Source organism: Prunus persica, chromosome G1 (genome assembly GCF_000346465.2).
Source record: "Prunus persica cultivar Lovell chromosome G1, Prunus_persica_NCBIv2, whole genome shotgun sequence".
Lineage (NCBI taxonomy): Eukaryota > Viridiplantae > Streptophyta > Magnoliopsida > Rosales > Rosaceae > Prunus > Prunus persica.
This window is the reverse complement of record NC_034009.1, coordinates 30,854,815-30,867,878: the sequence shown is the minus strand read 5'-3', so window position 1 is coordinate 30,867,878 and position 13,064 is coordinate 30,854,815. Positions and strand designations below refer to the sequence as shown.

Here is a 13,064-nt window from a genome sequence, read left to right as displayed (position 1 = left end):
ATATTTTGTCACTAAAATTATTCTGTAATGGGAATGTGTAAATAGTTGTAAAAATGCATAATAATCGTGGAGATGCAAAATTAAATGCACATGTGCATCTTTTTTTACATCATTTGTAGACGAGACCCATTAGAGAAAAAAGGACAAAAAAGGTTGGAATCCCTCTTCAACCATACAAAATTATGTTGATGGCCCCGCTTGACGTCAGCACACCAAGTGGTGCGCTGCAATCCCCAACAGCTCTATGATGAAAGGCTCAGATGGATTGGAATTCAAAATAGAAGGCCATATTTCATGCAATTTGCATTGCACTTTCAACGGTATGAAATATTAGAAAAAATACCTTAAAATGTTTAAAATAAATTATAAATTTATACATAGATATTTTTATGTTAGTTTGTAGGTAAAATCATATCTTCTCCAAATTTAAATTTTTTAGATCCATTTATTTGAAAAAATAAAATAAATCTAACACACACAAAATTAATTTTAAAAAGTTAAAACACAAAAATGAATTATCACGAACAAATCGAATATACATATTTGAATTTACATCGCTTCTCATTGGAGCAAAAAACACAAAACACATTTATACCCCCTCCCAGAAGATGTAAATAAGATGTAAAAGTGACTTTACACTCTAAAAAATATACCCTCATGCTCTTATAGACCCAAATCAATGCATTTGATTGGGCTGACCTTTTTTTTCTCCTTTTCTTTTTTCTGAAAGGATTAGGATGACCTGTTTTGCACACCTTATGTTATTAAGGATATTAATTAGGATTTTCCATATCCAACTGAAAGTTTGACATCGATCACATCAGAAGATTAAAAACTCAGAGATTTTTCTTGATTCTTTCTAGTACTAGTGGTGTTTGATTTTTCTGGCCTGATATTTGGCTTGTTGAGGGAGAGACCAATATGAGGCCACATAGTTCAGTTTCGTCTGCTTCACTTTCGGGGTAATAATATATGTACTTAACGAGCTTTATGTTATGTCCACAGAACAAAAACTCAAACTTTCGATCCTTCCAGTTCCAGCAAAAAGCTAGACGGTAGAAAACCATCACATCACCACATAAAGCTTTCCCACTTCTTCTTAATTTAGACAGTTGGACTTTCCACTTTCTCCAAGTGTTAGTGCAGAAGAAACTATCAAGGCAGGCTATAGGCTGCTTATGCATGCGGCAAGGCAACTCATAAAGCCCAATAAAGTACATGGTTTAGGAAATTAATTAGCGTGGGAATTAATACCGCTGACTGTGATGCAAATGTGCAGAAAAGGTAGACATGAAGGCTTTTAGTAAGACTGACTTTGTTGTGGTCCAGTCCAGAGACAAGTTGATCCCATGAGCTGCGGTTGTTTTTTCTGTATCTTCTGCTGTTTTCGTTCATTTTTTTACTTGCAAACAGAGCATTCTTCAGAATCATATACGCGGCTCATCATTACCTTCTATTTATATCACAAATTAATATCTGTTTTTGTGGGGAAGGAAGGATATGAGTGCTTGAATTGAATACAAGATTAATAAGCGATGACCCTAATGGATCTCCAGAGTGTAAAGCACTTCTGTCATGGGCCATGATGGGGCGAAGCATTATCAAATATCAACCAAGATGTAAGCTAATTAATAAATGATTAGCAGCTTTATGATTAACAGGGGAAGACAATGAAAACAAACACTACATTACATAATATATCAATCTGTCTTCAATTTCTCGGAAGAAAATAAAAAAAAAGAACTACCACTGCACTGGACCTTTGGTCTGGGCTTTATGTAGAAAAAAAGAGGCCAATCGGCTAACTAGGGTTTCAGGCCTAAGTTGAACAAGGACCTTTTGGCTATTTGCTCTGTGGCTGGTTTGGGGTGGGGGAGGGGTGTACCTTTGATTGCATCCCTGCTTCTAACCGACCCTCCAAATTCATGGGTTTGTCGTTAATTCATCTTAATGTATTTGCTTTCCGTTCTTTTTTCGTTCTTGGAACCGATAGCTATGATAGATAGTTGCAGAGCCTGTTGATATAGGCAATTGAATCTGCAGGAGATACTTTTTAAGCAAATGGTCCGAAAGTAGTGTCAATTTTAATCCTTGGGTTGTGGAAATGAGGCCTTTGTGGGCAGACAGAGTGCCTAAGTCAGTCCGCACATGCATCCACTTTAGCATCACTTACCCTATTCAGTGTCATAGGTCTTCCCATTTTGCAGCCTCGTTCTCACTTTTCCTCATTGACTTCTGTTGACCACTTCTCCAAAATTTTGCTTAAAAATACCTATAAACTTTCCCTTCACTTCCATGTTGCCAAAAAGTTGTATTATTTTGCATACATCCCAACCACAGCACAACAGCACCACACAATACGTATGATTAAACAAATTCACAAGCTGCAAGTTGGCACCACCAGCTACAAGGCTACAAGGCTTAAGCCTGAGTGTGTGGTCCTGTCGGTTGTCAACTTTGTACGCACACAAAAAGTAAAGACGCACGCGACATAAACGTGCAAATCTGCCTCATGTGCAAATACTATATTTACATTTGCAGAACTAGAAATAAATTGTCAACCTAGCTGTTCTGTTCCTAACTCTGCACAAATATCATCCTATCATGTCCCCAGAGCATGATGCGGTATCCAAAACAACGCTGTCTGCCATGGTGGTATAAATTAATGCAATTCCAAAATTGACATAGCACCAAAAGAACCAGACTACCATGATATAAAAAAGAAAAAGAAAATCAACCATTCTAAAGATTAATTATTTACTAGCATAGCATAGTTAGTCCTGAAACAAAGAAATAACTAAAATAAGAAAGGGAATATTATCTTCAACACTACTACACAGATACACAGATAAGTGATGAGATTCACTCGAACAAACACTTAAATCCTAATCCATATTTCCCTCCTCCTGACCACACTGCAGAACAGTCAACAAAAGCCACTAACTAACCCCACTAACAGAGAATTTCATCTGAAACAACATTCTCTTCTACATCTCTACAAACATAATAATTGAGAACAGCATTACATAATTGAGCAGCTGCTTGTGTTCTCATCATTGAACATATGGGCTGCAGTGTTGTTACCACTGTAATTAGGTTCAGCACTGTAAGGGTATGGGGCAGGGCTAGGGCTGTAATTATAGTAATAGCCAGTACTAGGAGGAACAAATGGGGACCTGTGATACATCATCTGGGGCTGCTGTTGCTGCATAGCTTGCCTCGCCTGCATGTTCATGTTCATGTTCATCATCTGGGATGGATGGCTGAAACCATTTGAGTTCATCAGCATAGATGCCGGATATTGCCCTGTAGAATAACCAGCACCATTTGGAAACTCTGCATTTGATGCCTGATGATGGCTGTACCCACTGTTTGCTGGAGCTTGAAACCCTCCCAGGCCATTGGAGTTGGGCCCCAAGGCAGCAGTAGCATTAGCACCATTTCCATGGAAACCAGCCAAATTCATCATGGTACTCAGGTCATTCATGTTCCCCCTTTTGCCTTCCCCTGCATTGATGTTTCCACCACCTAAATGTGCATTGCTCATCTTCAGAGCAGCCATTGTTTTTGGATCAATCCCACCTGGACTTGGCTTCATACCCATGTTCTGATTTGCGTGCCCCTGCTTTCCAGCATTTACATTGCCAACATTGTTGGCAGCTGCAGCATTAATGACTCCAGCACCTTTCTTTCCATTGTTTGCATCAATTGCTTGTTGCCTGAGCATACCCAACTGATTAACTTTCTCCCTGATTAGCCGAAACTCGTCCTCTTCGTCTTCTTCGTCATCATCAAAGTATTCATCATCTTCTTCAGAACTGAAGGAAGGAAACTTTTGCTGGTTTTTGAAAGCTTCAAGGTTCTTGATAATGCCCTGTCTTTGACCCTTGTTGTTCTTGTCATCTTTGATGCAGTTGTTCTTTTGCTTCTGGCTTTGATTGGATTTCTGGGACCAAAGCTCAGCATGTTTGCCAGCTCTGGTCAGTTTCTTGATCAAAGTGGCAGAATCGACATTTCCAGAAACCGTGACTTTCTGCTGATCAGCATCGATATTTACTTGGTAAACACCTGCAGAAAATGGGTGAACGTACTAAAAGGGTTAACTTTTAAGCGCCATGGGTGAGAAATTTCTGCAAAACTTGCAGTTACATGCCTCAAGGGTGAAAATACTGTCCTCACATGGAACTCTTAACTTGTGTAAAATTATTGTGCAAGGAATATGACTAATTTTCCCATATTGTATCTAAATTGTGATAGATAACAAGATAAAAAGTCTGATGTTCAAAAGGATGCTAAAAAAATGACGGAAATTTGAGAAACTCGGTGTTAATGCTAAAAAAAATGGTATGTTTTTACATGTAGCCTATTTTATCAAATTCTTACAATAATGGTTATACAGAGAAAAAGGGAGGAGAAGCAGAGTGGTAGTAAGTTATTCACCAATTAGAAGACAAGAACATAAACAAGTAGAAAGATGAGAAGAAAGTGAGCACCTTCAATTCTCTGAAGGAGTTTCTTCACTTTCTGCTTACACCCATCACAATGTATGTTCACTTTGAGAACACAAGTCTGTAGATGAAAATGGAAGGAAACAACAACAACAAAAACAAAAACAACAAATATTCTTCAGGAAAAGACCAACATCCAACTTTGCTGTCTGCATAAAAATAATGTAAACAAATAAAATAGAAGAGAAAAAGACCTGGATCTTGAGGAGCTTAAAGTCTTCTTCTTTAGTCATCTCTTCAAAGCAGTTTGGAGTGAAAGTTCTCTTTTTCTCTGCTATAAAAGAAGTGAAAGGATAATGCCCAGTTTAGCTGTTGGGAGGAGGGGGAAGAGTTGAGTTGTATACTTAACTATTTTTTGGGGTGTACAGTGTACTGAGTATGTGAGTTTTTCTACTTCTCGGATACTACTTGTAGAAGTAGATAGATGATGCTTCTCAATTTCTTTGTTTATAATTTTCTCTCTTTCTCTCTCCCTCTTCAGTTTCTCCTCAAAAGCAAACAAAGGAAAAGCACATGGGTCTTGTCACTTGAGGCTTGTGCTTCAATATGTATATTCTATTTGATTTAAGTAAAAAAGACAATGAGAGTACAAACCAAAGGGAAAAAGCAGAAGATACAAATTACAGTGACAGAGAGAAGAGGAGAAATGAAAGTCAGAGGAGTTAATTTATGAGAGAGAGAGAGATGGGTCCTCTGAGGGCATTCTGAATTCTGATATGATGTGATTTAACGTTAAATACTGGAGAGTAAAAACAATAAAGAAGAACAGGAACATGACCGTTGTGAATTATCTACATACTACAACAACACTACAGCTGTATTCTATTTTAATTGTTGGTTAAAGACGTAGCCCGACGGGCTTCTTTAAGAAAAAAACACACATTCACGTTTCAAAATTTGAAACCAAAAAAAAAAAAAAAAAAAAAACTTAATTTGGGCCTGCCGGCCCATTTTTCAGTATCTGACTGAAGAAACTGCAAAAAAAAAAAAACGTGAAAAATAATTAAAAAATAATATGGGACCAATAATTAAAATGAACGTTGGTCACATATCCCCGTGAGTGGTGGGGTCAGAGTTGCTGAACCGTGGGGTGCAAGACAAATAGGGTTTCAGTTACGAGGACAGTGGGTTTTCACTTTACCCCTCCTACATTTACCATTATTTCCAAAAGTTTCCCTCTCATTTTCTAATTTTGTGCTTTAACCCCATACATACAGGCCATGTAATTTTATACGGGGATTGCCTATACATATTAAAATATGAATGAAGTAAATTAATATTGGTTTGACTGGTAGTGTTGTGCCACAACAACCAAAGCACAATTTGATTCCGTGAAACAAGCAAACAAAACGAAGTGAAATAATGCAAGTCTGAAGGAAAAAACAAATGAAATAAACGAATGAGCTTTTGCGGTTTACACACAGAAAACGATACAACACAATTCGCTGGCTTCTCTAATTTATTATCTTGTTTTCTCAGCATGCTTAATATTCAAATCGTATGCGTTTAATATTTGTGTTCAAGTTTTTAATCATTATACTTTATGTTTTTAGGTTGAGATAAAATGCTGAGAGGTAGTGTACTTTGGATGGAAGGCATAGTCAAATCATAGTCCAATGGTGAACAGCGTGAGATAAAATATGCAGGTGGCAAAAAGAAAACCACTTTTCCAACAACAGAAGACCAACTTGACATTTTTTCTTAAAGGTGTACCAGTTTTCTGCGGCAGCCTAAAGTGTCACATGGACCTGCCTCCAATTGACATTCCAATCTGACTAATTTATTGCTACAATGACCAAAATAGCTTTCCAAGAAACAGAAAAATAAATTGCAACAAACGCATGTAAAAGACTGGTTAATAGTTACCAATGCAAATGCAATAAAACGCAATATATTATTAGCTGTGGTTATCTCGAAAAGATTACGAGTTTAAGTCATAGCATTTGTGCAGGATGTTTGAGTTTAATGAGAAAGATACGAAAAAAACACAAAAAGTAGCTGTGGGTGTGGGTGTGGCTACCATCCTAGGGTTCGTTGGATACTTTACTGTCCATTGAAGTGGTTGCTGGTTTGGTTACTCTCGTGATCAAGTAATCAAGTAATGGTTTAATATGAAGAAAACAACTGTTTTCCAAGTGGTTCAAAATTTAATTCACCAAAAGACTTTGTATAGCAGAAAAATTAAGATAAGAAATAAAAAGCAGATCGTTGGTTTATTATCTTCTGAAGTACTTTACCATAGTTGAGCTTGTATCTGGGGATTGAATTGAAATGGGAAAAACTAAGAAGACAGAGAAAGTTCATTTTTTCAAAACCCTTTTATGGTTCACAATTTCCAAACACGCTTGCTCTTATTTCAACCATTTGTAGCAATTTTCTATTCTGCCAAAGGGCTTATGAGGCCAAGAGGCAGCACGCAATCACACAAAGGTAAAAGTGAGAGCGCTAATCAGGTCAGGCCTAGCCTAGGAGATAAGGAGAGGGCCATCATTACTCGTTCCATAGCACCTGCATGCTATATATTCTTGTCCTTCCCAAAGCTCAAAATACCGCTCTTTCTTTTATTGCTTTACTTCTTGTTCACGATTCTGTATGATTCTCCAGTGCAATAATTCAGCCTTAACTGTATCTGGCTTGTTTGTTTGGCTAAGAGCCTGGAGTTTTAAACTTTCTTGTTGAGGTGGGGTTGGTATTCTCTGAGATCAGCACATCTCAGTAAATTGAAGGGTGATGAGTGGGCGGTTTGGGATCATGAGGATCTGGGATGGTTTAAGGTACAGGTCAGCAGAAAAAAAAGGCCCACAAATTTGGGATCCCATGCAATAAGAGTTATGATCCATCTAATCAAAATGTCATTGGAACCCGCAGTTAATCTGCTTTAGATTCTGCCTCTGTAGAAAGAGAGATTTCTGAACTGGACCAGGATTTTGACCCTATTGGTTCTTTCAAACCAGGCCTCCAAGTGAACCAGTTGATTGGTTGAGTAAGAGGTGGTCTTCTTCGTCTTAGATTTCAATGACTAGTTGACAACTATTTGTATAACCAACCCTACTTTGTTTTCCCATTTACTTCTTCTTTATACACTTTTAGGAGTTGTTGGAGACTGTGGCAAGCAATTTGTATTGGATGTTGATCAAGCTTTTGTCAAAACCACATATCCATATCCTCATGTGGAATGGAAGCAAAAAACAAAACAAATGGTGAGTGCCAGTGGTGAGCAAATTGAAAGCACGTGTGTGTAGGTGGGGGTGAACGTTAGGTGACTGCTTGTTGCTATCCATTTTTTCATGCATTTAAAAAACACACGTCCTCCAAATTAGCATATTTGTCCATCAAAATCCTGTTTTGGGCCTTTTGGGATGAGTGACAGTGAGCGTGTGTGGTTGATTGCTGTAGAAAAATAGCAAAAAGTCCAATTTAAAATTATGGGTTAAGAAAGAAGATGACACTGCCTGATAAGCAATTCAGATTTTGGGACCAAACTGGATTGGGCCTTTTCCACGAGCAGTAACTTTTCATTCTGGGCCTGCATTATTTTCAGAATATAATAACGTCTACTTTTTTCCAACAACCCAAATGAAATGAGCATCTTGCTTGCCCCATATTCTAATTCAGACTTCCAAAATCCAAAGACGAAACCGACCAACGCAAAATATATTCTGTTACATCCTTTTTCCACCGAAAATAGCATGCCAAAGAACACGCATCTTCATCACGTGCCCACCATAAACATAGTTTAAAGAAATTATTTTCATTTTTGGTTGGAAAACATAGTTTAAACTTTTAAAAGGGACTCATTGATGATCAATCAGTATGTATATGTCCCCCTCCTTTCTTCGCAAGACTTTGCTCATAAACCGACCAATGTGTTTCTAAGAAGCATTATTCCTTAACTCGTTGCTCCACTTCTATTAGAAAGTTTGATACCTACACATGATAATGGTACACTTTTTTGTACGATCACAAAAGCCGGGTGAGGAAAGTAAAGTCAATAAACAATATATGAAAGATGAAGACTTTTGTCAGTTTTTCGTTTCTTAAAAAATGATAAGATCATTTGCGCCAGAAGAAGTTGATCTTTATCATGTTGGACTTGGCTATGATGTTTGTTTATACCGGAAAGAAACGGCCTATAACCATCGAACACGTGGACAGGATCGATATTGATCACAGATCCTCTTCGGCATGCTTCCTACCGAGCCATCTATCTTGGCCCCTTTTACCATCGGACACGTGTCATGCTCACAATCCATGTCCACAGTCCCACATCGGAATTATGAGCACAGTGCACACCTCCCAAGGCCTATTTAAGAAGACCCCAATCCCCAAAAGGAGAGGATCAGAACCAACGGTACGCTATCGATTAATCTGTCAGTTAACATTACTAAAACCGTACTTACTAAAGCATCGGAGAGCCTTCGGCCGGTACCACACCGGTACCCCAAGGACTTACCGAACGTAACCTTTTGTAGGTATTCACCCTTCTGCAGTAGAACATCTACCAAAGACAGTCACCTACCGAAGGCCTAAAATCACTAAGTTGACGAAATACGTGCAGAACCACTTTTTCGCATCAACAATGTTTTCGTATTATTTTGGAAAACTCGTCATCTTCCAATAGTTTGAATTTGGGTTTGATAAACTGGAGATAGAATCTAAGTGGTGTCAATTCATTGGCTAAAACTGTCTTGTAATTAATTATATATAGTGTTGATTGATATGTCCTAAATCTGGTAATAAAATAATGTTCCAAATATATGGATATATGATCCAAAAATGGGCTACTGTTCCTCATCGTTAATTATGTATTTGAGATTCAGCTAAAGTTAACGATCGGGGGGTTGAATGAAAGTTACATGAGGCCTATCTATCTCTGTGAGACTGTGACTGTGAGTTATATGGTCATAGTAGCAGGTGGGGTGGTGAAAGTTACACGGAGCTTATCTTTTTAATTAATGTTAATATATTAGCAAGTGGCAACTCTTCAGACCAAAAGTTTAACCAAAAAAGACTTCAATAATTGTGCAAATTGAGGGGGCTTTGAATTTTCATGTCCACTTTCGGCCTTGTTACACATGGCAACTACCCAGATGATCCATGCAACACGCACTGCCAAGCCACTGAATAATTCAGCATTAATATATATATATATATATTTTTTTGTCTAATTATAACCAAATTGAAACAGAAGTTTGTTTTTGCATATGGACGGACGTGTTGGCAGTCTCTCAATTCGTACCTTCTCTCTCAAGTTCCCAACGAAGAGGACGATGGCCCTTTCCGTTCCTCTCATTTTGGACATATCTTTCCATTCATGGCATCATGCTAATGGAAGCAATGGAAGTGCATGGTTGATTGGTGCTGTGCTGGTGGGGTACAAATACAAAATCAATGTATCAAATAGTCAAATAAATAATAAACGAGTATCAAAGTCCCCTTATAAAATAATTCAAAAAAGGCTTGAGCTTTTGGAAGAAACTTCTCTTCAGAAACCCAACAAATTATTCGCCCACATAGCTAAGATCACACCGCCCATATCTAAGCGACAATGATTTGATTGTTTAATTGTTTTTTATCACAAAAATACATGGTAGTGCTCGATTGATTTGATTAAAATTTATATATAGTTGTGTATTATTTTAATTTGATGTCAGTACTGTGCTTCCTTGCCCTTTTAATCTTCCCAAAACATATCTAATCTAAAATCCAATAAAGGAAAGACAAAAAGAGATCCTAAAGTTCTAGCAAGCAGACAAGCTAATTACAACAACAGAAGATCATTTCATTAATAACAACCCTAATTAACATTAAGGAGGAAAGAAAGAGAACAACCTAAACACAAACTCAAAGTACAAAGTGGCAGGAGATCTATATCTTAATCCGCGGACAATCTAGTTAGCTAGTCAACTCCATCCCTTTTAATTAAGTACATAATTTCATTACTAACAAATACAAGCTTAATTAATTACATCATATCACATGATGGAACAAGCATTTGGGTTTTCATCGCTAAACATAGTGGTGTACTTGTCGTCTGGTGCACCTGGGCTAGGAAGTGCCTGAGCCACGTTCCTCACATAACCAGAGGGAGCCTTCTTGTCATAAGCTCCGGTCACATAAGGATAAGCCACCAAGTTGTAAGGGACATAGGGCCAAAGTTCCGCTTTCTTTCCTGTGCTCTTCACTTTCTTTAACACCTTGTTCGGTTCCACATACCCCGTCACCGTCACCCGGCTCTGCTTTCTGTTAACCTCAACTTGTTTAGCACCTGAATTAATTAAGTTGACAAGAATTAGTCTCGCTAATAGTTTAATTAACAGGGGTCCGTTGTCCCCTATGTAATAGTTACGAACTTATATTATACCATGATAAAAAAGGACATTACATTTGTTTCTGGTATTAGAAAATGTTGTGTGATTACATAAAATTCTGAAATTACGCTACCCTTTGTGAATAATTAAGTAAACAGAAAGTAATGTTGGTAACTGTGACCTTCAACAATAATTATATATTGGTAAGGGTCTATTTGGATTTTCAGATTTTTGCATTGCATTTATTATTGAGTCACAGCATATACTGTATGAGGCTCTAAAGATGTATGGTTTCAAACAGAAAAAGCTAACGATGCCAGATGTTTACTTGTACCACTACTTTTGCGTACTGGGCAGAAAGAGAAGAGAGTCAAAGTAATATCTCTGTTCCAGAGACTTTGTAGTTTCCCTTTACGAGGAAGCTCAGAAACTTTGTATCAAGTGTTGTTTTGTTTGCTCTCTGTCTCTCTAGATTTTCCCTGCTTTTCTAGTGGAGGAGGAGGAGGAGGAGACCAAAAGTAAAAAGTGTCGGTAAAACTTATTAATGAGTTGTCCTGTCCAGGCTGATGGGCTCTGATAACCATAACATGCATTTCTGCTTCAATTTTCTTTTTTTTCGACAAAAATGATGGATAATCGGCTTCCTAATATCATTTTAGCAGACTGACTTGGGGACCTAATCTTAGAGAAGTTATGTTGGATTATGAGCAAATGATATATATATATATATATATATAGAGAGAGAGAGAGAGAGAGAGAGAGAGAGAGAGCTTAAGCTTTGAACCTTTCATGTTAGAGACAGCATTTTTAACTTTCCTTTCACAGCCATCACAGTCCATTTTCACCTTGATTTCAACTGTCTGAACAAATTGAACAAGAACAGAAAGAGAAGTGAGTTACGTATTTATAGCCACTGAAGACAGACAGAACTAACTAAAGCCTTTAGTCTGAAGGAAGACAAAGCAACTAAAGCAGAAGAGCAAGAACCAAACATATAGACTTGGTTTTGGTTTTGAATCTTTCGATGATATACCTGCATTGGCTTTCGTTTCCTTCTTGGTTTGGAGATTGTGAAATAGTCTGAAAGAGCGTCCAGAGCACCCATAGTTGATCAGCGAAGGCAAAGCAGCAGTGAAGTTTCTTTGTGTTTTAGAATGAGAGAGAGAGAGAGAGAGAGAGAGAGAGAGAGAGAGAGAAGGAAAGAGAGTGTTTGCTGCAAGACAAAGACAGTATTTTGGGGTGACAACAGAGATATATATAAGTGTGGTGTGGCCTGGTCCTATGCCTACTGTTTATGAGATGTTAATTGTATATGGTGGGCATTACTTAAGAGAAATTAACTCTGGGTGCAAAGTCGTGTTTAAAATTTAATCTTGTATGCACCAGATAATGACGTGTGTCCCCAATTCATGCTAATCTCCAAGATATCATGCCCAGCAACTTGGCATTATTTTGTTGGCTTCTGCTTAGGGCCCAAAAATTAAACCAGTGATAAGAATTTTTTCCTGTTAAAAGGAAAAAAAAAAAATATATATATAAATCAGAAGGGAGTTTCCAGAAGCTGCTCTGGCCTCATTGGTTACGTGCGTTTGACAGCTTAGTGGGAAGCTGTCATCTTGCTGCTTTCTTGAGCCCAAAGAAAAGGGAACTGTTCTGTTCAATGGCCTACTATCAGTTTTTGCCACCTAAAAGAAAGTAAAGAAACAAATCATGCACAAATGTTGCCACACAAAAAAAGAATAAAAATAACTGTAGCAATCTTTTTTTAGTTATGTGTATGCCCAACATGCACCTTGGTTTACGCGCATCCAAATCATTAATTAAAATCAAGTAATATTAGTTTACTTAATTTTCTTGAAATCAAGGTCACATATATATATATATATATGATGCTTTCTTTATTTTATTTTTATTTTTCCCTCTGGTGATGAATATATTTAAATTTTTTTTCAGCAGCTTCCGGTGATGAACTTGTTTCAAATATTTGCTGTATGACGGTGATGGTTCTCACTTACACAGGTTTTGAAGGAATAAACAATTGAATGATACTGAGTCCATCTGTCTTGCATCATTTGCCAGGATGAAATGAAATGAAAGTGTTGCTCAGCCCACGTTTTTCCCAATTATACGCGGTACCACATTGTCTGAACTCAATCATGAGTTGAAATGTGAAAATGTCATAATTTCATTTAATACATCAACTAAACACACAAATATTTTCATTTCATGCGTGAATCACGAAAAA

At 37.5% G+C, this 13,064-nt stretch overlaps 2 protein-coding genes across 2 annotated transcripts; both read right to left on the bottom strand.

Moving 5' to 3' along the window:
• On the bottom strand, window positions 2,741-4,991 carry LOC18792360 (heavy metal-associated isoprenylated plant protein 37). Its single transcript, XM_007223026.2, has 3 exons — window positions 4,703-4,991; window positions 4,494-4,569; window positions 2,741-4,068 (listed from the first exon to the last, which is right to left on the bottom strand). Exons 1-3 carry the CDS (start codon window positions 4,739-4,741, stop codon window positions 3,023-3,025), a joined length of 1,161 nt encoding a protein of 386 aa, XP_007223088.1. The 5' UTR covers window positions 4,742-4,991; the 3' UTR covers window positions 2,741-3,022.
• Window positions 10,270-12,053, bottom strand: LOC18788735 (heavy metal-associated isoprenylated plant protein 20). Its single transcript, XM_007225942.2, has 3 exons — window positions 11,853-12,053; window positions 11,604-11,679; window positions 10,270-10,776 (listed from the first exon to the last, which is right to left on the bottom strand). The coding sequence occupies exons 1-3, from the start codon at window positions 11,922-11,924 to the stop codon at window positions 10,484-10,486; spliced, it is 441 nt and encodes a 146-aa protein (XP_007226004.1). The 5' UTR covers window positions 11,925-12,053; the 3' UTR covers window positions 10,270-10,483.

Coding starts and splice junctions, on each gene's coding strand:
- LOC18792360 (XM_007223026.2), bottom strand. CDS start 4,741: ATGACTAAAGAAGAAGACTTTAAGCTCCTCAAGATCCAG. Junction 4,570..4,702: donor TTAAGCTCCTCAAGATCCAG/GTCTTTTTCTCT, acceptor TTTCATCTACAG/ACTTGTGTTCTCAAAGTGAA. Junction 4,069..4,493: donor ACTCCTTCAGAGAATTGAAG/GTGCTCACTTTC, acceptor CATTTTCTGCAG/GTGTTTACCAAGTAAATATC.
- LOC18788735 (XM_007225942.2), bottom strand. CDS start 11,924: ATGGGTGCTCTGGACGCTCTTTCAGACTATTTCACAATCTCCAAACCA. Junction 11,680..11,852: donor GGAAACGAAAGCCAATGCAG/GTATATCATCGA, acceptor CAATTTGTTCAG/ACAGTTGAAATCAAGGTGAA. Junction 10,777..11,603: donor TGCTGTCTCTAACATGAAAG/GTTCAAAGCTTA, acceptor TAATTAATTCAG/GTGCTAAACAAGTTGAGGTT.